We start from the raw sequence: 27692 nt of genomic DNA on the forward strand, positions 1-27692 counted from the left end.
GGTCTTTACTTTGTCTCTGCAGTGGTTATCTGTAGAGAATGACACGGGGACAAGTTTGTCCCCACAGAAACTCAATTTCTCCGTCCTGTCCCCGTGAGTTTTGTCGCTATCCCTATCCCTGCCCCACTCCTGAAAGCTCTGCCTTAACCGCACAAGCCTTGAACACTTAAGATTTTAAAGGGTTTGAGGCTTGTGCAGGTGAGGATGGAGTTTATAGGAATGGGGCGGGGACAGGAAAATGACGGGACAGGACAGGAAAATGAGTTCCCGCGGGGACGGGGAAAAATTTGTCCCCATGCCATTCTCTAGTTATCTGGTCACTTTGGATATCTTTTTTTTTTTTTTAGCACTTATACCTGTTTTTACATCGTTTAACTTGCAATTTTTAAGTTTCATCCAGGATTATCTCTGCAGGATGACTAAATCTAAGTCGGCTCCCATCCCACCCACATACTGCCTTTATCACTCCTCCAGTTACGCCCCTTTCAGCTCTGGGCGCACAGCGGCATTCAGAAGCATAAAAAAAATCTCACAGTAAGTTCATAAAGTCAGTTTGATTATTATCGGCACTTGAACGACCTGTCTTTTAGGTCATCCAAGTGCCAACTTGGGTGGGATTTTAGACATGTATAAGTTTTATGAGCCCTGTAGTATCTGGGGACCCACATCACTATCATCCACTCTTGGGACAGAGCTACATTAGGTTCTTCTATTCTTTCAACCTAAATGGTTACATCAAGTCCTACTGATGCTCCGAGAGGATCGGTTCGGTGCCATGGTAAAACCATCACAGCTGTTGTCCTTAGGCAAATTGTTGTGCATTTGAAATTCATGAGGATCGTCAACCATCAACCGAAATCTCCCTTCCTAGTCCCCATTCAGTGCGATTCACATATGTGTAAACAGTGAGTACAAAGTACCAACGCTTCAATCTCAAGCAAGATCTCTCCTTTAAGTGCCCACCTTTGGGATGAGAAGATATGTATTCTCTGCAGAGCGATACCTTCCCAATGACATCATCATGCCTGCAAAGAGAAAAGATTAAACAAGCGTGAAGCCCTAAAAAGTTCAGCTTGATGGTTTCATGAATAGACTATGGGGTAGACGATGACTTCTTAGGGGGAGGGGGGCTCTTTGAGCAGGTGACTGACTAGTGGAGGAGTAACTGGGTAGAGAGAAGGCTGATGGTGGTTAGAGACTGAACGGGATAAGGAAGGGAGGATGAAGAGAGAAGGACTGGTGGGAACCATGATGAAAATGAAAGAGGTGGGAGACAGTTGGGGGTCAGGTTCAGAGCATTAGGTGACTGGATGAGGACAAGGTGAGAGGAAAAAACAATGTTTTAAGGGCCTGATTTAGTGAGGTCTCCCCATTGAAACAAAATGGTAAAACATCCTTAGGAGCTATAGTAGACCTTGATGGAGGTATCCTAAAACTTAAGAGCCAGCTGCTGGCTTCCTTTGTAAAACCTGCCCCTGGTTTTCCTTCCATCCTCTTCCCACTTTCAGCCTTGGTGAGGCGGATAGGAAGGTTAAGAGAGCTTTCCGCTCTTGTCTCCTAAGTTTTCAGGCGGATGCCTAGATGCAAAAACATGTCAAGGCCTGGCATAAATAATTAGCATTCTAATACATTTTGATTAAGGTAAAACTTAAAATATTTAAAATACACTGTATACATTTTTAAAATACTAGGTCACCTCCAACCTGCCAAACAGATTCAATTGTCTTTTTGGGTACCCTACGGCTTACAGCATCCCTGGCTTGAGAAAGTCTTTCAGTGCTCGCCTCCTCCTGTCTGTCTGATGAAGGAGTTGTCCTAGATGGATACCACATCTCTTTGCTTTCTGGGAAAGTAGATGGCATGTTTGGTGAAGCAGAGAAGCTTCCGAAACATCCTGAATGACCTTGGGAACAGTCTGTAGCCAGGGTATCAGTTGGTGGGTGACATATCTCCTTGTGATACAAATTCTGAATTCCAAATCTGTTGCCCCCAGTAACTCTTGAGGAGTGAAGGTAAGAGATTGTCTCTTCTGTCGAGCGGCCCCCTTCGGCATTGCTTATAGGTGCAGATGTATCTTATCTTTATGAATGCTCTTGTGAGTAAACCATTCTAGATGTACCATTCTCTTGTGAGTAAACCATTCTAGATGTACCATTCTCTTGTGAGTAAACCGTTCTAGATGATGCAAGATGAGCAAGATGAGTTCTATAGGATTAGGTAACACATTGACGAAATGGGTTGGGAGCTGGCTTGGAGGTAGGCTCCAAAGGGTGGTGGTGAACGGCACCCCCTCCGAAATGACGGAGGTGATTAGTGGAGTACCACAGGGCTCAGTCTTGGGCCCAATCCTATTCAACATCTTTATAAGAGACTTGGCAGAAGGGCTTCGAGGTAAAATAACATTATTCGCCGATGACGCCAAACTGAGTAATGTAGTGGGCAAATGCACAACAGACGAAGATTCAGTGCCCGACAACATGATGCACGACCTACTCCTACTGGAGCGATGGTCTAGGACATGGCAACTCAACTTCAATGCCAAAAAATGCAAAGTTATGCACCTGGGCAGCCAGAATCCATGCAAGTCTTATACCCTTAATGGCGAGATCCTAGCAAAAATGGTAGCAGAACGAGACTTGGGGGTAATCGTCAGTGAGGACATGAAGTCTGCCAATCAAGTGGAGCAGGCTTCGTCCAAGGCAAGACAAATCATGGGCTGCATACGAAGGGGTTTCGTCAGTCGTAAGGCGGAAGTCATTATGCCATTGTATAGATCCATGGTGAGGCCCCACCTGGAATACTGTGTGCAATTCTGGAGGCCGCATTACCGTAAGGATGTGCTGAGACTGGAGTCGGTGCAAAGAATGGCCACCCGGATGGTCTCGGGACTCAAGGATCTACCATACGAAAAACGGCTTGACAAATTACAGCTATACTCGCTCGAGGAGCGCAGAGAGAGGGGGGACATGATCGAGACGTTCAAGTATCTTACGGGCCGCATCGAGGCGGAGGAAGATATCTTCTTTTTCAAGGGTCTCACGACAACAAGAGGGCATCTGTTGAAAATCAGGGGCGGGAAACTACGAGGTGACACCTGGAAATTCTTTTTCACTGAAAGAGTGGTTGATCGCTGGAATAGTCTTCCACTACAGGTGATTGAGGCCAGCAGCGTGCCTGATTTTAAGGCCAAATGGGATCGGCACATGGGATCTATTCACAGGGCAAAGGTAGGGGAGGGACATTAAGGTGGGCAGACTAGATGGGCCGTGGGCCCTTATCTGCCGTCTATTTCTATGTTTCTATGGTTCGTCAGCTTCCTGGAGGAGATGATTTGCTGCACCACTGTGCCAATGGCTTCCTGAGATCAAGATATCTTTTGTTTGGATCAGCTTGTAGAGATGATCTTTGGTATCCACAAGCTCGGCACGACATGTAATCATCTCAACTCCTTCACAAAATGCTCCACCACTTTTATAGTGCAGAGGAGGAATTCAACAGCAAGGTAGTGAGCTGTCCAAAGATGGTTCTTAGGGCAGTCACTCCAGCAGCAAATTTTGGAAAGGGCAGCAGCAGGGACAATAGGAAGGAGTCAGATGGTGGAAAGGGCAGGTCCTGTCAGCTGAATAAGTGAACCTGGCAGTAAGGGCAGATAGCGAAAAAGGTGAGTGGGGCAGACACTGTGCTTACTTCCAGCAGCGTTGCCCCACGACTAGAGAATGACACGGTGACAAAATTCATCACCGTTCCCATCCCCGCGGATAACCGCAGGAAACCATCTTCATGTCATTCTTTAAGGAGAGAGGGAAAATCAGAGTATGAATGGCTACAACCACTGACCCGCAAGCTTTGCTTTGAAGAATGTTGGTGTAGAAGGACGGAGGTTGAAACAGACACTACAGAATGACAGTCTCTGGTATCCAGAGCAGATATTGTGATGTCATAATGCCTCATTCCACCAGTGCCTAAGAGCCAATCACATCAGTGATGTCACAATGGCTTCATTATCCTTGGCTCCCATAAGAATCAGAGTATGAATGGCCACAACCACTGACCCGCAAGCTTTGCTTTGAAGAATGCTGGTGTAGAAGGACCGAGGTTGAAACAGACACTACAGAATGACAGTTTCTGGTATCCAGAGCAGATATTGTGATGTCATAATGCCTCATTCCACCAGTGCCTAAGAGCCAATCACATCAGTGATGCCACAATGGCTTCATTATCCTTGGCTCACATAAGAATCAGAGTATGAATGGCCACAACCACTGACCCATAAGCTTTGCTTTGAAGAATGCTGGTGTAGAGGGACTGAGGTTGAAATAGACACTAGAAAATGACATGGGATTATTTCCCGCGGTTATCCGCGGGGACGGGAACGGTGATGAATTTTGTCACCGTGTCATTCTCTACCCACGACCATTCCCCAATCTTCTTCACAGGCAGCAGAAATGTTTGTCTTCCGTTGTCATTTGTGGATTTGTGGTATTATTCAATTTTCTATACCTTTCTCCCCAGTGACCTCAGAACGGTTTACATGTACGAGTCAAGATCTCGGAGCTCGTACCGCAAGACTTGGCTCTGCAGGAGGCAGTGGGTGTTCACGTGCTTCTCCTGTCGCCAGTGTGATTATGGTGACTTAAGATGACGCAGGGCACAATAGCGAGGGTTAAGAACAATGTCTGCCGTGCTTACCTTCTCCCAGTTCCCCAGTAAACAGTAAAGGCTTGTGCTATTGCATGGAAGTGAAAAGGGTAGGGGGTAGGAGATTGGGGGACAGAAAAAGTGCTCCTTTGAAGCCTCCACTGCATCCATAACGCCATCCTATGTGCCTTCACTTCTGCATCCATGTCCCAGACACCACCCCTACTCAGATCAAACTGTTTCCAAGTCCCTGACACATCTACTGTAACTCCCCCATCTCAGACACTTGTGTTATGTGATGTTACACTACCAACTTACCTGCAACTGGCCACTCCCACCCCCCCTACAGTCCAAGATCCTCTCAAAGGACACCCCACACATGCTTCCCTCAATCCCCTTCCCACACGACACATAAATACACTTTCTGTCCCAAACAGGTGCTCTTGGAGAACTTTTATTCAGCTTACAGGGAACAGTGAATCCCACCCTTTATCTCCAAAGGTAAAATCAATTTTCAGAAAAAAAAAAAAAAGAGTCTTACAGTAACTGGTATTTACCATCTTTGAAAATCAGGGGTGGGAAATTTCATGGCGACACCAGAAAATATTTCTTCACCGAAAGGGTGGTTGATCGCTGGAATAATCTTCCACAACAGGTAATTGAGGCCAGCAGCGTGCCAGATTTTAAGAAAAGATGGGATTGGCATGTGGGATCTCTTCATGGAGGTAGTTAGGGGGTGGGCCATTAGGGTGGGCAGACTGGATGGGCCGTGGCCCTTTTCTGCCGTCATATTCTATGTTTCTATTTGGCATGTGGGATCTCTTCATGGAGGTAGTTAGGGGGTGGGCCATTAGTGTGGGCAGACTGGATGGGCCGTGGCCCTTTTCTGCCGTCATGTTCTATGTTTCTATCTTTTAGTTAGGCTGTTCAGCCTTCATCTCCAAGACTTCCATATTGATTAGCTGATTAAGCAGCAGCTTAAAACAGCTCCTTTGAAAGGATAATACATTTATCCCATTTCTCAAGATTAACAGTAATTCATTCCATTGTGTTGGTCCCACAATATTAAAAGCCTTTGAGCACCTTGAGCACATTGCCCCATACTCAGCTCTCACAGGGTCCCCTCTCCCTAACAGGAGCTCTGATTGGGAGTCCCTCTAGCCCAGGGATCTCAAAGTCCCTCCTCGAGGGCCGCAATCCAGTCGGGTTTTCAGGATTTCCCCAATGAATAGGCATTGAAAGCAGTGCCTGCGCATAGACCTCATGCGTATTCATTGGGGAAATCCTGAAAACCCGGCTGGATTGCGGGCCCTCAAGGAGGGACTTTGAGACCCCTGCTCTAGCCCCCACGCAGTGCCTCAGGCCATGGATTTCCTTCATTCATCCCTACAATACACCGCATGGAAAACATTTGCAGCATGGCCAGATGTCTTAAAGCCTAGTATGAATCGTGTTATCTAGCACAAAGGGCACCCATTCACTGGTGGATTAAGCATTCGATATGAGGGTGGGGTGGTGCTGTAATCAGCTTCACACCACAGGCCGCACATCTAAACCATACCTGGTTCCATTTCATAATAGATGAGACAGCAGAAGCACAGCTTAACTCTTTCAGCACAGTTTTTGGAGTGCTTTGAATTCACCTCCTGTACACACAGCTGCCCCAAGGACAGAATCAACCCTCAATACAGCTGCTTTGCTCTTGGCTAGATTTATTTTAATTTGCAGATTTATATGCTGCCTTTCCAGAACATCTGATCAAAGTGAATCACCTCAATTACAAAATGTCAAGAGATATGAAATGCCTACAGATTCCAGCCTTTCCAAACCCATTACACAAGATCGTTGTGACACAGACTGGGGCCCTGAGCACTAGAGGCAGGAACCCCAAAGCCCGCAAGCAAACTCGGCCTCCTTCAGCTTTGGGCTGACTTCGGAGCATCCCGTGGCCCTCCTTCTGAAACATGGCACACTCTTCACCGATGGTGTGCGAATCTGCGTGCATTATTGGAAAACAGCATTCCCTCTTTCGGAAAGACTGTGCACTACAATAATATTGTTCCTATAATTAAAAAGCTGGGGAAAAAAATCAAGTACAGTAAAACCTTGGCTTCCAAGTAACTTGGTTTGCAAGACAAGCAAAAAATGTGCTAAACAAATACTTCTGTTCTGTGTTCACAGAAGAAAATCCTGGAGAAGGACCGAGATTGTCTGGCAAAGTTACACGAGAAAATGGAGTAGATTCTGCGCCGTTCACGGAGGAGGGTGTTTATGAGCAACTTGAAAAACTGAAGGTGGACAAAGCGATGGGACCAGACGGGATCCATCCCAGGATACTAAGGGAGCTCAGAGAGGTTCTGGCGAGTCCTATTAAAGACTTGTTCAACAAATCTCTGGAGACGGGAGTGATTCCTGGGGATTGGAGGAGAGCGGATGTGGTCCCTATTCATAAAAGTGGTCACAGGGATGAAGCAGGAAACTACAGGCCGGTGAGCCTCACTTCAGTTGTTGGAAAAATAATGGAAGTGTTGCTGAAAGAAAGGATAGTGTACTTCCTTGAATCTAATGGGTTACAGGATCCGAGGCAACATGGCTTTACAAAAGGTAAATCGTGCCAAACGAACCTGATTGAATTTTTTGATTGGGTGACCAGAGAGCTGGATCGAGGACATATGCTAGATGTAATTTACTTGGATTTCAGCAAAGCCTTTGATACAGTTCCTCATAGGAGGCTGTTGAACAAACTTGAAGGGCTGAAGTTAGGACCCAAAGTGGTGAACTGGGTCAGAAACTGGCTGTCGGACAGACGCCAGAGGGTGGTGGTTAATGGAAGTCGCTCGAAGGAAGGAAAGGTGACTAGTGGAGTCCCTCAGGGTTCGGTGCTGGGGCCAATCCTGTTCAATATGTATGTAAGTGACATTGCTGAAGGGTTAGAAGGAAAAGTGTGCCTTTTTGCAGATGATACCAAGATTTGTAACAGAGTAGACACCGAAGAGGGAGTGGAGAATATGAAAAAGGATCTGCAAAAGTTAGAGGAATGGTCTAATGCCTGGCAACTAAAATTCAATGCAAAGAAATGCAGAGTAATGCATTTGGGGATTAATAATAGGAAGGAACCGTATATGCTGGGAGGAGAGAAGCTGATATGCACGGACGGGAAGAGGGACCTTGGGGTGATAGTGTCCGAAGATCTAAAGGCAAAAAAACAGTGTGACAAGGCAGTGGCTGCTGCCAGAAGGATGCTGGGCTGTATAAAGAGAGGCGTAGTCAGTAGAAGGAAGAAGGTGTTGATGCCCCTGTACAGGTCATTGGTGAGGCCCCACTTGGAGTATTGTGTTCAGTTTTGGAGACCGTATCTGGCGAAAGACGTAAGAAGACTTGAGGCGGTCCAGAGGAGGGCAACGAAAATGATAGGAGGCTTGCGCCAGAAGAGTATGAGGAGAGACTGGAAGCCCTGAATATGTATACCCTAGAGGAAAGGAGAGACAGGGGTGATATGATTCAGACGTTCAAATACTTGAAGGGTATTAACGTAGAACAAAATCTTTTCCAGAGAACGGAAAATGGTAAAACCAGAGGACATAATTTGAGGTTTTGGGGTGGTAGATTCAGGGGCAATGTTAGGAAATTCTACTTTACGGAGAGGGTGGTGGATGCCTGGAATGCGCTCCCGAGAGAGGTGGTGGAGAGTAAAACTGTGACTGAGTTCAAAGAAGCGTGGGATGAACACAGAAGATTTAGAATCAGAAAATAATATTAAAGATTGAACTAGGCCAGTTACTGGGCAGACTTGCACGGTCTGTGTCTGTGTATGGCCGTTTGGTGGAGGATGGGCAGGGGAGGGCTTCAATGGCTGGGAGGGTGTAGATGGGCTGGAGTAAGTCTTAACAGAGATTTTGGCAGTTGGAACCCAAGCACAGTACCGGGTAAAGCTTTGGATTCTTGCCCAGAAATAGCTAAGAAGAAAAATTTTAAAAATAAGAATGGTCTTTATCTGCCGTCATCTACTATGTTACTATGTTACTATGTTACATTTTATTAAATTTTAACTTGATATACAAGCAAAGTCTTGCAATACGAGTACATACAGTATACACGTGTCACATCATCACAAGTGAGCCGATGGTTCTTCTCTCTCTGACGCTGCGGTAGTGACTGTTCTAAATGGACGAGGTCTCGCAATACGAGTACATACAGTATACACGCGTCGCATCATCACAAGTGAGCCGATGGTTCTTCTCTCTCTGACGCTGCGGGAGTGTAGTGACTTCTAAATGAGCGAGGTCTCGCAATATGTCACATCACAACTAAGCCGATGGTTCTTCTCTCTCTATTTGTTTAGAACAGTCACTACACTCTTACAGTGTCAAAGACTTGCAATACGAGTACATACTGTATACACATGTCACATCATCACAACTGAGCCAATGGTTCTTCTCTCTCTCTGACGCTGAAGGAGTGTCGTGTCTGTTCTAAATGAACGAGGTTCTGCAACACAAGTACGTATATTTTTTTGTATTAAAGTTTTGGGGTTGTGGAACGAATCGTCTTTAGTTTCCAATATTTCCTATGGGGTATTTCGCTTTGATATACGAGTGCTTTGGATTACAAGCATGCTTCTGGAACGAATTATGCTCGCAAACCAAGGTTTGACTGTACAATGAAAGCCCCCAGAAACAATAAGGAAACCAATACGAAACCAAGATTTTGGGGCTGCATGTTCCAAGGTTTCTTGCCTATAGCAGCCAATCACTCTCACATCACAGCATTGTATTGATGGTGCCATCAAGTGAAAGAGAGGCATAGAAATATTTTAAATTAAATCAGATTCTTCTCCAGTCACCCAAGCCCTAACCATATGACACCCCCAAGCCTATCAGCTATAACCAAAAGGAAATCTGAGGCAGAATGTCTTGAATGGCCGCACCATCAACCACAAGGCCAGCTCTAGACCCATCATTTAGTGAGTTCCAACTGGGTTCATAAGATCCCCTCTTACCCAATGGTGTCTTCATCCATAACATAGAATGCCAAGTTGTGGAAGCCCATGGGTAGATGGAGGGTGTACTCCTCGCCCCAGAACGGGTTAAGGTTCCGCCATACTGTTGCAGTCCTACAAGAAAGAAGAAACAGAAACAAAAGAGCCCATGAGACTATTTCTAAAAGCACAGGAAATTAAGGCCTATCCAGTCTGCCCATCCATTCCATTTACAATAATACAATACATTATAACAAATCAATTTCTAGACCGCATAACCAGGTAGTTCAATGCGGTTTACAAAAGATTAGTAATACGTACAGTTATAGAATTAGCTGCCTATGATATTTTTTGAAAAGATGAGTTTTCAACTGCGTTCTAAATTGAAGATAAGAGTCAGAGGTTAGGAACAGATTCTTCGAGTCACTATTGTGCCATGCAACTGGAAAAAAAAGCTGTCTCTCGTGAAATTTTTGGTGAAATAAAGCGTGAGTTTTTCTCGGATTTTTCTGAGTCGAAAAGACTAATGAGTCGGTCAAATATTGTGGAACTTGACTGGTAGTGACTTTAGCCCAGCTTAAATACAATACTACTTCCTCTCCTTTAGAGATCCCATGTACTTGTCCCAAACTTTCTTGACTTCAGATACAGTTTTCATCTCCACCACTGTCAGGAGGCCATTCCACAAATCTACCCTCCTTTCCGTGAAGAAGTATTTCCTCAGGCTACTTCCGAGTCTATCCCCGCTCATCTTCACCCTGTACCTCCTCATTCTAAATTCCTTTCAGTTGAAAGAGACTCGCCTCGTGCCCATTTACGCTCAGGTAGATATTTAAACATCTCTTCTCACTTTTGGGTTGATGCATGAGATACAACATAATAATGACAACAAAATTGAAGAAATGGAACTGCTCACTAGGCCCCAAAAGAATGGTAAAGGGGGGACACCCCCTCAGCCCAAATTACAGCCCCTTGCTCCGGTGGCACCCAGAAGATCACATTGGAGCTTCTTCTTTGCCCCACTCCCTCCATTGACAACCTCCCACCTCCATTCAGACCATATCATTCTCCTCCCGTACCCCATCCCACATCTTCTCTTCCTCTCCACTCACTGCACCTCTCTCTCTTCCCCCCACCCCAAGAAACTGTCCTCTGGTTCTTCAAGCCACATCCATCTCATTCTTCCCTCCTCCTCCTTGCCTCTCCCCTACCCAGACAACCCTGCACCTCCTCCTCCTCTCCACGGGGATGATATCACATGCTTCTCTCCTACCTAGAACATACCATACCATGCTTCTCCTCCTCTCCTGCTAGCCATTGCTAGACTGCTACATTGTGCCTTCCTCTCATTATCTCCCCCCACCTGGACCACAAAGCACCCTCCTTTCCTCCAGACTATATTCAAGCTCACGCTTTACCTCCTTCTCCCCCATTCAGATCACACAGCTCCCTATTTTGCCCCCTGTCATTCAGACCACCCCATATCATCCCCACCTATCTGAATGGATGATACCATAGCCTCCTCTTCCTCCATTAATGGGGGGATTGTGTGCTGCAGCCCTAGCACCCTGGGGTTGTAGGTTCAAATCCCACTCTACTCCTTGTGATCCTGGGCAAGTCATCTAATCCAAAGGTACAAAAAAATATCTCACTTTGAGGTACACACAGTCTTAGAAAAGAGAGGTAGAGAGTCTCGGAAACCTGCTTGGATTTAGGAAAAGAATCTTAAACCAAGACTGACTGGTTCCGAGTTTCCATCATCAACCCTCTAAACCACCTCCTCCTCCCTGTTTTGAAACTCTTCTGCTGCAATCCAAATTTCTTTCTTCATCTTCTTATTCAACTTTAACCAGCAGAGAGAATTATGTCACATATCTTTAAGAATATAGGTATCCAAAAGCCCACCAGGACAGACAGGGAAAAATGCTTAAGTACCTGAATAAATTCATATAAACCGTTCTGAGCTCCTCTGGGAGAATGCTATAGAAAATTGAATGCAAAAATATAATGTGGAGCCATGAAACTTACAAGTTATTCCACATTTTTTGTTTCAATGAGGCAAATGCATCTAATAAACGGGCACAAGTATAGGGAAACCAAGCCATTGTGACATCACTAATGAGATTGGCTCTTAGGTATTGGCGGAATGAGGCATTATGACATCACAATGCTGTACAGTTCTCAGGCCAACCAGGAAGAGAATGGGGAAAGCGTGGCATAGTGGTTCAAACCCATGCTGCTCCTTGTCACTTAATCCCCCCATTGCCCCAGGTGCATTAGATGGATTGTGACCCCACCAGGACAGACATGAAAAAATGCTCGAGTACCTGAATAATTTGCAATCCACACAGAATTGTAGGATATGCAGGACAAAAATATAAAAATAAATAAGGGAGAGCCATACAACATTCGCCTCTACTTCTTCTTCCTCCATCTGGACCAAACTATACCCTCTTTCTCCTCCCCTGTCTGGACTCCTTCACTCCCCCTGTCCAGACCATACTGCATCCTCAGCCCCCTCTCAGAGCATACCGAATCATCATCTTCCTTTGCCTGCACTGCATCACTGCATGTGTCTCCATCTGATATGCAACCTTGTTCTGCCTTCCAAAACCCTATCGATAATCCTGCTTAATCAATGCATGTTTGTCGGCTCTACTCTTTTCTGCCTCCCATCCTGCCCAGGACATGGTTATGATCTTGTAGTGCCTCACTCATCATCTAGTGTTTCTGTTCTCCCAAGACTACAATGGTTGAGGGGCAAGAGGAGTTGCCGTACAGCGAGAGATTAGAGAAACTGGGCCTCTTCTCCCTCGAAAAGAGGAGACTGAGAGGGGACATGATCGAAACATTCAAGATACTGAAGGGAATAGACTTAGTAGCTAAGGACAGGTTGTTCACCCTCTAAAAGGTAGGGAGAATGAGAGGGCACTCTCTAAAGTTAAAAGGGGATAGATTCCATACAAATGTAAGGAAATTCTTCTTCACCCAGAGAGTGGTGGAAAACTGGAACGCTCTTCCGGAGGCTGTTATAGGGGAAAACACCCTCCAGGGATTCAAGACAAGGTTAGACAAGTTCCTACTGGAACATAACATAGGCAGGTAAGCCTAGACTAGAGAGTTGCACGGGTTCAGAAATCCCACCCATCCCGTCCCCGCCAGGATCTTCTCCATCCCCACCCGTCCCCGCCAGGATCCTCTCCGTCCCCACCAGGATCCTCTCCGTCCCCACCCAACCCCGCAAGGAATTACCTCCATCCCCGCCCGTCCCCATAAAAAGCAGCAATTACTTCTGACAGGATCATCAATTCCACAGTTTCTTTTGCTGTTTTCCTTGTGGAATCTCTTTGGTGGAACCCTTTTTTTGTTTTCTGTTCAGGTAATTAACTTATAAACCCCCTCTTTTACTAAGACTGACGTGTCCATTATATTATATGGACGAACCCTGCTTCCAAAGCCTTCCATCCCTGTGGGAATCCCGTGGGCCAGAGGGGGGTCCCCGTGGGAGTCCTGTGGGTTGGGGGGATTCCTGCGGGACCTGCAGGATTCCCGCAATCCCCGTTCCCGTGCAGACCTCTAGGCTAGACTCAGGGCACTGGTCTTTGACCTAAGGGCCGCCGCGGGAGCGGACTGCTGGGCACGATGGACCACTGGTCTGACCCAGGAGCGACAATTCTTATGTTCTTATGTTGGCAGACCTTTCTGCCCATGGAGAAGTGGCCTCAACAGTGCTGGGAGACACTGGTCAGTGTGAACATAAGAACAGCCGTACTAAGTCAGGCCAATGGTCCATCTAGCCCAGTATCCTGCTTCCAACAGTAGTCAATCCAGAAACCCAAATAGTAGCAACATTCAATGCTACCGAACCCAGGGCAAGCAGTAGCTTCCCCCCGTTTGCCTCAGTATTAGCAGGCTATAGACTTTTCCTCCAAGAATGTGTCCTAACCTCAACGCTGGCGTTAAGGTCTGGGGTGCGTGGCAATTTAGCACGTGCTATTCTGCTCATTAAGGCCCTAACATAAGTAAAGTAAGAGGATGGAAAAGAGGGGAAAAAAAAAAACACAGAAGGAGAAATGGAGTGCATGGAAGAATCCAAATGCTATTTTGACCGGGAGGAGGACAACAAAAAAAAGACAGAGAAGACGATGAACAGAGGCAGCAGAAGAGAAAAGGCAGAAGACGTTGAGGTTTCTATGGTTCAAAACTATTTTTCCGCAGAGAGACGCTAAGAGGGGAGCCATTATAAATCTTTTTGGCATGTGCCAAACCCGTTTTACACGTAGAAAGGGGCTTTCGGAAAACGGTACGACCACGCAACAGAAAGCAATCTGCGCGTACACACTCCGGAAGGTGTCATTTAGGGGGAGAAGAGACAGAGCTGCAACATATGTGCGACTTTCAGGCAAATTGTGTGCATACGTGCACAACTTGACAGCTTTCTTGGGGACAGACGTAAATCGGTTTGTGAGCTCTTGGAGCCTGATATACATGAAGGCAGTTGGGTACCTGTGCTATCGTTATCTGTACTGCCGTTCACGACAGCATCACAGAGCCCGGAGAAACTAACAGAACAATCATTACATTACATTAGTGATTTCTATTCCGCTGTTTCCTTGCGGTTCAAGGCGGATTACAAAAAGGATCTATCTGGCCATTTCCAGAGGAATTATAGAATAGTTAGGGAGTAGTCAACTTGGTTCATAGAGATGAGGTGGTTCTTGTGGCGTTAGGTTGTTTTCGATTGTTGGGTATCAGGGATTTTTTTAAAAATAGTATGGTTTTTATTTCTTTTCTAAATGTTCTGTAGTCAGGGGTCGTTATAAGCAAAGTAGAGAGTTTCCGTTCATGGTTTTAAATAGAAGACAGTAGAACTTGACTTGTATTCTTGCTTGAATTGGTAGCCAGTGCGAGTGGAGATACGCCTCGGTGATGTGGTCATGTTTTCTCAGAGAGTAGATGCCTTGAAATCCGAACTTAATCCGTTCCAGAACCCCGTTCGAGTTCCAAAGCGTGCGAGTTCCAAGACAGTTTTTCCCGTTGGAAAAGAATAGAAACTGGATTAATCCGTTCCTGGGTCCCGCAAGCTCAAATTTTAACAGGAAATACACTGGATTTTAAGGTAAAATATTAAATATTCCAAAGCAGCATTCAGATTCTGGGGCAGAAACATATGCATACAGTGTGCAGGGCGTTCGGATTCCAAAGCAGAATTCGGATTCTGGGGCAAAATTGACTACAAAAAAAGTTCGGATTCCAAAGCGTTTGAGTTCTGGGGCATTCGAATTCCGAGATACCACTGTATGCTTAAAACAGATGCTTTTTTGGGAAGAGAGAGGGGCAATACAAGCAGACTATGCTCTGTACAAATGTTAAATATTATATGAGTAGTCTATGCCCTTATAATGCATAGCGTTATATCATATGTACTAGGAGTTATCGTGTTGGATACAATGAAGGGAGGAACGGGGGAGGGCATTCACCCCTGGTGTGGTCTTGGTAGGGGGCGCTGGCAGCCATCCTCCTCTCTGCCCCCCCCCCCATCCCTCCCCTCGTACCTCTTTAATTTCCCCTGTGCAGGCAGCATTACGAACTTGCTGCCCGCATCGGTGGCGCCTCTCTCTTTTTACGCATGACCGTTAGCGTTCTGAGGGGGGGGGTGGGGGGAACCCCCCACTACACTGAAAACTCCCAAACGTCGAGAGAATGGATGTTTTCAGTGTACGGGGGGGTTCCCCCTCCCCCAACGGGAGCACAACCAGTTCCAAGTGTACAGGGGGGTTCCCCCCTACCCCCCTCAGAACGCTAACGGTAAGGAGTGAAAGCGGCACATTCATCCTGCACGCAGGTGTCGGCGCGCCAATGTCCTCCGCACTTTCGTCGGTGTACCAATTTAACAATTGACTTTCATTTTAGATTCGCCCTCGTGTATAAGAAGCGGATTCATTCTTCTATGTAACATAACATAGTGTAAAATTTTATTTCTATCCCGCAAAACCTTGCACTTCGATGTGGGTAAGAAACAATAAAGGAAACTGAATATTTACAGTGAATTATAAAAGAAAAAGTCCATCATCAAACAACATTAAGCATCCCAAAATTTCTTAAACACATACGTTTTTAACTATTTCTTAAAATGTAAATAGAAGGTGGAGGAGAGTAACATAATAACCCAGTAAATGACGGCAGATAAAGACCCGAATGGTCCATCCTGTCCATGCTCCCCTCAGCCGTCTCTTTTCCAAGCTGAAGAGCCCTAACCTTTTTGACCTTCCCCTGCCTGCCCATGACTTTCTTTACAGTTGGAACCCAAGCACAGTACTGGGTAAAGCTTTGGATTCTTGCCCAGAAATAGCTAAGAAGAAAAAAAAAAAAAAAAATTTAAATTGAATCAGGTTGGGTAGACTGTAGGGACCATTCGGGTCTTTATCTGCCGTCATCTACTATGTTACTATGTTTACTCCAGTAGAGAGTTATCATATGACTCCCGAAAAAGGAGGAGGGATTGAGACATCTTTCAACGGAAGTAAAACCCGGATAAAACAGGATCCAAGTCTGAATCCCAAATGCCTGGTAAGAAAGCGATCTACCATGATGCTTTTTAGAAATACATCCCCTGACAGATGGAAAAAAAAAGAATTTCGCGAAGAACGATTTGGGAAATGAGCCATTAAATATCTTGGTAATAGGCCATGAATCGCCTGAAAACAAAAACAACCTAGTGTGAAAACAATACATGTCTCTACAGGAAGCCAATGTAATTTACAAAAATAAGGCGTTGCAGGATTAACAATACTGCTATATTCTGAGGCATGCAGAGCCTGTGGAGAGGCTTGTGACAATAGTCTATAATCGACAAGACTAATGAGTGCTCCGGAAACTGAGTTCATAAGAACACAAGAATTGCCATAGCTGGACAGTCGAGCCCAGAATCCTGTTTCCAACAGTGGCCAACCTGGGTCCCAAGTACTGAAACAGATTTTATGCTGCTTATCCTAGGAAAAAGCAGTGGGTTTCCCCAAGCCATCTCAATAATGGCCTATAGGCTTCTCTTTTAGGAAAGTATCCAAGCCTTTTTTTTTAAACCCTGCTAAGCTAACTGATTTTACCACATTCTCTGGCGACGAATTCCCAGAATTTAATTACACATCATGTGAAGAAATATGTTCTCGGGTTTGTTGTAAATCTACTACTGTACTTAGTAGCTTCACTGCATGTCCCCTAGTGCTAGTATTTTTGGAAAAGAGTGAACAAGCGATTCACATCTATCCTTTCCACTCCACACAGTATTTTATAAACCTCTATCATATCAGCCCTGAGCCGTCTCTTCTCCAAGCTGAAGGTTTCAAGATGACAGCCAACCCTCCGCCACACTTATTCTGTCTACAGAGAGGTATAACTTTCTAACCGGAAGGGCAAAACTCGTTAAATCAGAGGATCACTTGCGGAGCGCAGCCAGGTCTCCGTCAGAAATGAGAAGCCAAACTGCTCCTCCGAAAGCCACTCTTTCACCAAACTTGCGCTACTTCTACAAGATCCGATTTTCAGATAAGCACTTGGAATAGGCACAAATTCATTTGAAGGGCTGATCGGACTAGGCTTGCGAGCACGGACATCTCTTTTCCGCTGGCTTCGGGAGCCCAATCTCCTGCCAGAAATAACAGCAATAGTCTGTGAGTCCAAAGACGAACAATCAACCAGAGTTCTGTAACATGGGGCAATCTTAGGGCTCCTTGCTAATCTAAACACGGAATAATGAACTGGAATTGTTTGGCTTGGCACACTTTACACTCTCCAAAGAATAAACCAACCCAAATAGAGCAGCAACATTTTGCAAAATCTGCTGCACGACTCATCTTCTTCCAACCTCGCGACGCTCATGTCACCCCTCTTCATAAATCACTTCACTGGCTCCCTATCCGCCATCGCATACAGTTCAAGCTCCTATTGCTGACCTACAAGTGTGTTCATTCTGCTGCCCCTCAATATCTCTCCTTATACACCTCCCAGAGAACTCCGTTCCTCAGATAATTCACTCTTAGCGTTACCCTTCTCCTCCACTGCCAATTCCAGACTTTGTTCCTTTCATCTAGCTGCCCCCTATGCCTGGAATAAATTACCTGTTTGTCCGTCAAGTCCCTTCCCTTTTTTAAAAGCAGACTGAAAACCCATCTTTTTGATATAGCTTTGAATCCTTAACCCTACTCCTCTGCCCTCCAACCCAGCCCGCTGATTAACCGTTCCCCTTAACTGAATCCATGACATCCTATTTGTCTGTCTTGGCTGTTTAGATTGTAAGCTCTTTTGAGCAGGGACTGTCTCCTTCCTGACTCTGTACGTCAGGTAGCGCTAAAGAAATAATTCATAGTAGTAGTAGTGTGAAGAGTTTCAGTCTCAGGTAACCAGAGCTGAGATTGTAATGTTTACGAAGTGTGCTTTGGTAAAATTTTATACCCCTCCTCTTGTAACAGCGGGATCTGGATAGTCTCTATTGCTACCCATCAACTCCCTTTTCCCATAACCCACCCCCAAATGAGACCAGCACACTTCATTATGGAATATATAGCCGCAGCTCTTTATTAAATCCACCATAACAATAAATTAACATGAATAACATAAATAACATAACCTCATAAACATATTAACCCTCTATTAACAAACCACATCAGCAAGCTCCTCCCGAGCTACCCTTATGTAATCATTAACCTTTGCCCCCGACCCCGCCACAAACAGCAAGCGTCCGAGGGGTGGCATGACCTCATGCCCCTTTAACCCGGGTCACCTGACCCCAAGGCGCGGCTCCCAGCCGGCCCCCCGCTCATCGCCTGATGAGCCCCAGCACCCAGTAGCTCGGGAGACCCGCCTACCCGAGCTACCAAGGCCACCACCGCGGGAGGGTGGGAGGGAGAAAAACCGCCCTGGAGGACCTGAAAGAACCGAGTCCTCCAGGGTCCCGGTCTACTCGTTCCCTCTGCCCCACCCCTCGAACTCACTTCACCCTATCCTAGCCCTGCCTTTTGGCGGTAACCCCTCCCCAATTCCTTTAACTAAGTTTCCCTAACTAACGGCCAATTCCCCCCCCCCCCCCCCCACCTTGCCTTTCTGGCAACACGAGGCCTCCCAGCCCCGTGTTACCATACGCCCTTCGAGACAAGCTCTCGGGCTCCTTATTCTTTCTATTTTATTCACCATACCCAAAAATGTAACTATACCCGCCTTCCTTTCTCTCATGTTAGTCAGAACTGGAAAATATTGTTATTGTATTAAGTTTCTTTATTGTATTTTACTATAACTTGTACATCGCTTAGAAATTGAAATAGGCGTTTAATCAAAAACAGAAATAAACTTGAAACTTGAAAACTTGAATAATGCCTTATTCCACCAATAAGAGCCAACCTCATCAGTGATGTCACAATGGCTTCATTGTCCTGTGCTCCCCTCTGCCCTCCAACTCAGCCTGCTGATAAACCGTTCCTCTTAACTGTATCCATGACATCCTGTTTGTCTGCCTTGCCTGTTTAGATTGTAAGCTCTTTGGAGCAGGAACTGTTTTCTTATTCTTTGTGACTCTGTGCAGCGCTGCGTATGTCTGGTAGCGCTATAGAAATAATTAATAGTAGTTGTAGTAGTAGAAATCCATACTACCTCCCCTTACAACAAAGAAAGAAAACCAAAACACACAATATTACCTTCAAAAGATATAAAATGTTGCATGCGAAGGGGCATGGAAAGGGTCAGGGTGATGCCTCAGCACAGACACCGGCTATATTCCGGTCAATGACATCATCAAAACGCGCCCGATGGCGCAAAATTCAAGCAGGGCTAGGACTCCTTGCCGGAACGAATATTCTGCTCTCCCACTTGCAGGCAACACCTATAGCGAGTGCCACCAACTCAGGGCTAGATTCTCTAATATTGGCAGTAAAATCCGACAGGCTGCTGTTGCGGCCGTAAATGTAACGATTTCAAAAAGACGAGTCATTCTTGAAAAATCATGCATGCAAATAAGGTTTGCAAAGGATCACCAAATTTACATGAGATGAGTCGCGAGCGATAACGATCGGCACGTGCGCAGAATAGACCACAGAAAGAGGTGTGTGTCAGCCTAGCTATCGCTACCATTCAGCATTTTTAGTTGGCATTTGCATGGGAATGCAGATAGACCCTGAGGGCAGGAAGACGGTTTTAAGTAGCCCTGATTGATATGTTTCAAGTATCCCTGATTGAATCATGACTAGCTAAAAGGTGTTAATGTCTGATTAAGAGGGTGCTTAGGACAATGGGTCCAGGGGCACAGATCAAGAAACAAAGAAGCCAGAGACTAATCCCATCTTCCATGCTTGCAGATATCACACCCTCCTTTGTCAATTAAATTGACCATTGTCTCAAACGGTTTGCAAGTTCTAAACAGAAAGATACTGGGACATACAATAATTTCTTTATTCAGAATAAGATTCCAAGGTATAAAAGCCTCCTTTCTGCAATACACATCTATCTCTCTTTCTATCTAGCTATCTCTTGGCTCTTGGCTTGGCACTCTGGTTCTCTCTTGGCTCTCCCTCTCTCTGTCTATCCTTCCCTTTATCTATGAAACACGAAGCTTAGACCATCCCCCTTTACTCTCTCTCTGGCTCTTCCTAGAACTGCAAGCTTCTATGTCTCTCTTTGTTTCTGGACTATGTAAGGCAGGGAAACTGCTTTGCTCTCAATTTAATTGTAATGCTTATAAATATTGCTTTTCTGTAAGCCTATTTCTATAATATATTCTTTATGCAATCACCTCTGGCTGTGCCTATTATTTGATTCTACTTCCTGGTGAAACTTCAGTGAGGGAACTGAATCTGGGACCAGCGTTTGTCAGTACGCCTTTCACTTAACCCCTACCACCATACATTGGGGGGGCTACTAACAAAACTGACAGTGTGCATGTGCCGGGAAAAGCTACTCCTTAGGCATGCATATCGTGGGCGTGCCTTATTGGAGCGCAGCATGTGCGCACGTCACAGGCGCGCGTCACATGGATGGCATGGGTGGATATGAGGGGCAGAGAACTACCGGGAAATGCTACGTCGTTCTGTCAGCGCTATTGGATGAAGGGAGGGGAGGCGCAAGCTTTGGCTTTCAACAAGTGCGCATAAGACACGCCTTTAATACACACGTTCGAGAAGCGTGCTTTTGAGATCCTTTTCCCCACCCAACAAAAAAAAAACTACTATAATTTATGTGAACGGTGTATGTTTATGTTTATTAAAAGTTTTAACCGCACTCCGATTTGCCAACAGCCATAAAAAAAAATACGAAAACAGTCTGGACTCCCTTCCGTATGTGGAAAGCTAAGTTGAAACCTGACCCTAAATGCTGGCACTGCCTTTCTATGGACGGCACTCTGGACCATATGCTGGTTCTTTGCAGTTTCATCCAACCTTTCTGGTCTCGCATTTGGAACACTCTGACCTCACTTTGGACATCATAACGCTTCGTTCTCATCATCCTTGCTTTTCCTCCTTGGACTGTCCTCCAAACCTGATTGACTCGATGTTTGCAACGGCTCTTATGCACATTCTTAAAAACTGGAAATCGGCTTCTCTGTTAGATTCTACTTTCTGGTGGAACTCTCTTGGACTTTATAATAAATATGCATTTGTAAAAAGATCTCTCTCTTCCCATCATCTCTCACCCTGGAAGTTTCTTGATTGCTATGTTCAATTTTCTTAACTGACCATATAGGATTTTATTCCCTTCCTTATTATCCCTCTTCGGTCCCTAGTCTCTCTCTATTCATTTTTACCCATATTGCTCCTTTGTTCTGGAAAGGAAAAGAAGAACAGAAGAAAAATAAAAAATAAAAATTTAATTCAATCAAAATAATCAAATCTCAAAGAAAATAAATAAATTTGTTTAAATAGTTGCCAGAAAACAGGATTTGATTTGATTTTTTATTTTATGATAAACCACAGCTAGAAACACATGCCTGAGACTCGCTTTGCGCAGTACCAGCACCCCGGACTAGCCGGTAAGTTTTGGTCATCAAAAGTCGGCACCGCGCCTGGGTAATCACCCGGCGATCATAGAGAATCGTCCGGAGCGCTCCTTTAAATATTGATACGCCCATTTTACTTCCACTTTAATATTTATGACCTCGTTGTAATATATTTCTATGGCAGAATCGGAGTCTGCCAGTAAGCTCGGAAAAGTCCTAGGCGAGCCGTTCTCATGATCGGCTGGTTAAATGCTGGAGCCTGTTTAGCGACCATCGTTAAAGGCACGGTAAGTTTTGAGAATCCTCCTCTCAGTCTCTCTCCTCAGCACAGACGCCGGCTATTTGTTAGTCAGTGATGTCATCAAAAGGCACCCAGTGGCACAAGCAGGGCTAGGACTCCTTGCTGGAATGGATATTCTGCTCTCCCACTTGCAGGCAACACCTAAAGTGAGTCCCACCAACTCAGTCTTTCTCCTTAGCACAGATGTTAGCTAAATACCAGTCAATTACATCATCAAAATGCCCCCGATGGTGTGAAATACAAGCAGGATCAGGACTCCTTGCTGGAATGGATATTCTGGTCTCCCTATGTGACCCAGGAGCAGGCATATTTGAACAGAGTACAAGCATAAGAACATAAGGCTCTTACTGGGTCAGACCAATGGTCCATCTAGTCCAGCAGCCCTTTCTCACGGTGGCCAATCCAGGTCCCTAGTACCTGGACAAAACCCAAAGAGTAGCAACATTCCAGAATCTCAAAGAATAGCAACATTCTGGAACTCCAAAGAGTAGCAAAATTCTAGAATCCCAAAGAGTAGCAACATTCCATACAGAATCTCAAAGAATAGCAAGATTCCGGAATCCCAGAGTCACAAGATTCTAGAATCGCAGAGTAGCAACATTCCATACAGAATCTCAAAGAAGAGCAAGATTCCGGAATCCCAGAAAATGACAAGATTCTAGAATCCCAAAGAGTAGCAACATTCCAGAATCTCAAAGAATAGCAACATTCTGGAACTCCAAAGAGTAGCAAAATTCTAGAATCCCAAAGAGTAGCAACATTCCATACAGAATCTCAAAGAAGAGCAAGATTCCGGAATCCCAGAGTCACAAGATTCTAGAATCCCAAAGAGTAGCAACATTCCATGTGGAATCCCAAAGAGTAGCAACATTCCATGTGGAATCCCCAAAGAGTAGCAACATTCCATGTGGAATCCCCAAAGAGTAGCAACATTCCATGTGGAATCCCAAAGAGTAGCAACATTCCATGTGGAATCCCAAAGAGTAGCAACATTCCATGTGGAATCCCAAAGAGTAGCAACATTCCATGCTACCGATTCAGGGCAAGCAGTGGCTTCCCCCATGTCTTTCTCAATAACAGACTATGCACTTAAGTCATGGGACTGTGATAGTTACTTGTGCAAGCGCTTTTTGGGCTTAGTCTGCAACTCACTTAACATATCACCCCAAGGGGATGTGCTCCGGAGCAGCGCATGGGCAAGGCATGGTTGGGTCCCGACATTTACATGTAACATACAGAATACTACACGCTAAAGTAAGGTTTCACACTCCCTTCCAGACTTACTAACTGCGATATGAAATGGACTCCCTCCTCAAATTAGATCGTGCTTATCTCTTCAGATCTTTCACAAACCCACAGTGTTTCTTTGCTTTCTAGGTTATGGCTCCAATGAATGTTAATGGATCTTTCTTTGTAATATAATTATGTAAACCGAATTCCTATTTTTAGGAGACGATTCGGTATATAAGACTAAGAATTAGATTAGATTAGGCTAGATCAGGGGTAGGCAATTCCTGTCCTCGAGAGCTGGAGCCAGGTCAGGTTTTCAGGATATCCACAATGAATAGGTATGAGATAGATTTGCATGCATTGCCTCCTTGAGATGCAAATCTATCTCCTGCATATTTATTGTGGATATCAAGTTTATTATTATTAAGTTTCAAGTTTATTAAAAGTTTGTTGTACACACAATATCAAATACTTCAATGCGTATGACAATTTAAAATTGGGAGACAAAATAAAACAAGTAATTAGCGATACAAAAGGGACGAGGGGTGAACTACAATCTTTAAGGAAAGCAAAAGTACATTTAAGGAAAAACATCAGGAGGGTAATGAAGAATGTTTTAAAAATATGGTTAAGCCTAAAAAGAGGATGGGGGAGGGTACAGACACAAACAACATACCTGGCGAACTAAACTGCAAATACTGTTTTGAGGATGTGGTAAGTAGTCACCGAAAGTCTGGGTCAGGGGCAAGTACACACACCTTCGAGTCGGGAGTAGGTTCACATCATAAGTATGGGCCACATTGTAATTCCAGGTCTAGGGGGAGTACACATTGTAATTCTGAGTCTTTGGGGAATACACATTGTAGTTCTGGGTCTGTGGGGAATACACATTGTAGTTCTGGGTCCAGGGGGAACGTATACAACGCAAATATTGCTGGGTCTGGGGGGAACATATATAACGCAAATTATGCTGTAGGTGTTCAAGTAGCTCAAGCAGGTATATCCCCACTGATACGTAACAAAAATACAACATGGAGGGCTATGTACGTCAACGCACACAGTTTGGGAAACAAGATCCTGGAGTTGGAAACAGAAATAAGGAATGCCGACCTGGATGTGGTGGCGATATCTGAGACCTGGCTCACAGACTCCCACGGGTGGGACATGGTCATACCGGGTTACAACTTGCTTCGCCGGGACAGAGAAGGCAGATTGGGAGGAGGTGTAGCATTATATACTAAAGATGACATTAAGGTCACGAGAATCTCAGATGTCCAATACACTGGAGAATCCCTTTGGGTTAATTTGGCCAGAGGGAAGGACAAATGCTTGTATCTTGGCGTAATTTACAGACCCCCAAGACAACAGGTTGACCTGGATATGGAAATAATCGGGGATATAGAAAATATCACCTTGCGTGGGGACACAGTATTGTTAGGTGACTTCAGCATGCCTGATGTGGATTGGGATACACTAACCTCCGATTCTGGCAACAACAGGAGGCTATTAAACTCTATGAAAGGAGCTGGTCTGAAGCAACTGGTGTTGGACCCAACAAGGGATCAGGCAATACTGGACCTATTACTTACCAACGGAGAAAGTGTCACAGAGGTCTCGTTGGGCGACACATTGGCCTCCAGTGACCACAACATGGTATGGTTCAATCTTAGGAAAGGTTTCACTAAATCTACCACACTGACCAAGGTCCTCAAATTCAAGGACACAAACTTCCAAGACATGGGTTCCTTTGTTCACCAGGCGCTACAAAGCCAAGCAAAAACCAATAGCGTGGAAGAAATGTGGTCGACTTTGAAAGCCACCATACAAGAAGCGACAAACCGCTATGTTAAATTAGTAAGTAAGCGGCGAAGAAACAACAAGCCGCAATGGTTCACTGCGGAGATCTCAGACCTCATCAAGGAGAAGAAAAAAGCATTCATCTCTTACAAACAATCGGGGAAACAGGACTCTAGAGCAGACTACCTGACCAAGTCAAAAGCCGTCAAAACAGCAGTCAGGGAGGCTAAATTCCACATGGAGGAGTCTCTGGCAAAGAACATCCAGAAGAGAGATAAATCCTTCTTCAGGTATATCAGTGATAGAAGTAAAAACTCTGGCGGGATTGTACGTCTTAGGAAACCAGACAGAGACTATGTGGAAAAGGACTCCGAAAAAGCCCAACTATTAAATGAATACTTCAGCTCAGTCTTCACCCGTGAAGCGCCGGGGCTTGGCCCTCAACTACAGACAAGGGCTGACTCAGTTGACCCGTTTAGTAACTTCGAATTTATGCCCAGCAGTGTCTACGATGAGCTGTCAAAACTCAAGATTAACAAGGCAATGGGGCCTGACAACCTACACCCCAGGGTGCTTAGGGAGTTGAGTGATGTCTTGGCAGAGCCACTGTTGGCGCTCTTCAACCTCTCCCTTAGTACAGGAAGCGTCCCGTTGGACTGGAGGACGGCTAACGTCATTCCACTCCACAAGAAAGGCTCAAAGATGGAGACAGCAAACTACAGACCAGTGAGTCTAATATCTATAGTGAGCAAACTTATGGAAACTCTGATCAAACGACAATTGGATAAGATCCTGGATGAGGAAAATCTACGGGACCCCCGTCAACATGGATTTACTAAGGGGAGATCATGTCAATCCAACCTGATCAGCTTCTTTGACTGGGTGACAGGGAAGCTGGATGTTGGGGAGTCCCTGGACATCGTGTACCTGGACTTTAGCAAAGCATTCGATAGCGTACCACACCGCAGGTTGCTGAACAAGATGAGTTCTATAGGATTAGGTGACACATTGACTAAATGGGTTAGGAACTGGCTTGGTGGTAGGCTTCAAAGGGTGGTGGTGAACGGCACCCCCTCCGAAATGACGGAGGTGATCAGTGGAGTGCCACAGGGCTCGGTCTTGGGACCGACCCTATTCAACATCTTTATAAGAGACTTGGCAGAAGGGCTTCGAGGTAAAATAGCATTATTCGCCGATGACGCCAAACTAAGTAATGTAGTGGGCAAATGCACAACGGACGAAGATTCAATGCCCGACAACATGATGCACGACCTACTCCTACTGGAGCGCTGGTCTAGGACATGGCAACTCAACTTCAATGCCAAAAAATGCAAAGTTATGCACCTGGGCAGCCAGAATCCATGCAAGTCTTATACCCTTAATGGCGAGATCCTAGCAAAAACGGTAGCAGAACGAGACTTGGGGGTAATCGTCAGTGAGGACATGAAGTCTGCCAATCAAGTGGAGCAGGCTTCGTCCAAGGCAAGACAAATCATGGGCTGCATACGAAGGGGTTTCGTCAGTCGTAAGGCGGAAGTCATTATGCCATTGTATAGATCCATGGTGAGGCCCCACCTGGAATACTGTGTGCAATTCTGGAGGTCGCATTATCGCAAGGATGTGCTGAGACTGGAGTCGGTGCAAAGAATGGCCACCCGGATGGTCTCGGGACTCAAGGATCTACCATACGAAAAACGGCTTGACAAATTACAGCTATACTCGCTCGAGGAGCGCAGAGAGAGGGGGGACATGATCGAGACGTTCAAGTATCTTACGGGCCGCATCGAGGCGGAGGAAGATATCTTCTTTTTCAAGGGTCCCACGACAACAAGAGGGCATCCGTGGAAAATCAGAGGTGGGAAACTACGAGGTGACACCAGGAAATTCTTTTTCACTGAAAGAGTGGTTGATCGCTGGAATAGTCTTCCACTGCAGGTGATTGAGGCCAGCAGCATGCCTGATTTTAAGGCCAAATGGGATCGACACGTGGGTTCTATTCACTAAGCAAAGGTAGGGGAGGGTCACTAGGGTGGGCAGACTAGATGGGCCATGGCCCTTATCTGCCGTCTATTTCTATGTTTCTATGTTTCTATGGTTAAAATTAGATATTTGAGCCTGGGATTAATGATAGATGAATTATCCTATCTATGACTCAAATGCGTCTTTGTACAGGTGGCATTTTAATGTGCTTTTAAATTTTTCTAATGAGGTTTCTCCACGTAAATAGATTGGTGAATTGTTCTAAAGCTGGGGTGCTATGACTGGTACCTATTATTTTTAGAGAAGGGATAGTCAGCAAATGCCGTTCCGTTGATCTAAGTGTCCTGGCTGGAGAATATGGTATCAAGAAACGATCTCGAAATATTGGTGCGCTGGTTTGTTGGATTTTGAAGGTTATCAGTGCGATTTTCTAGATTATTCTGTGCCAAATTGTTAACCAGTGTGCTTTTTGTAGAAGAGATGTCGCATGAAAACCTGACCTGGCTCCGGCTCTCGAGGACCGGAATTGCCTACCCCTGGGCTAGATTAAAGTGCCACATTTAGGTCCGCACTTTCACGCCTGCTGTTGATATGGCTTAAGTGGGTGCATTTAAATGCGCATACATCAGTATGAAACCTTCATAAGAACATAAGCATTGCCCCAGCTGGGTCAGACCAGGGGGTCCATCGTGCCCGGCAATCCGCTCCCGTGGCGGCCCTCCAGGTCCATGACCTGTAAGTGCTCCTTACCTAAAACGTTCATACCCTATCCGTTTAATATCCTGTAAAGT

At 45.3% G+C, this 27692-nt stretch overlaps 1 protein-coding gene across 3 annotated transcripts in view; it reads right to left on the reverse strand.

Moving 5' to 3' along the window:
* Positions 1-27692, reverse strand: part of RASAL1 (RAS protein activator like 1) — a 242943-nt gene that overhangs the window by 175982 nt on the left and 39269 nt on the right. For 2 of the 3 annotated variants that reach the window (XM_033956050.1, XM_033956049.1), the window contains exons 3-4: positions 9638-9751; positions 964-1025 (exon numbers count right to left, since the gene is read on the reverse strand). In XM_033956050.1, the coding sequence (XP_033811941.1) occupies positions 964-1025; positions 9638-9751 (176 nt within the window). Of the gene's footprint in view, positions 1-963; positions 1026-9637; positions 9752-27692 lie in introns of those variants that run through there. The other variant, XM_033956051.1, reaches the window with a different exon arrangement.

Source organism: Geotrypetes seraphini, chromosome 8 (genome assembly GCF_902459505.1).
Source record: "Geotrypetes seraphini chromosome 8, aGeoSer1.1, whole genome shotgun sequence".
In the NCBI taxonomy this organism is placed as follows: domain Eukaryota; kingdom Metazoa; phylum Chordata; class Amphibia; order Gymnophiona; family Dermophiidae; genus Geotrypetes; species Geotrypetes seraphini.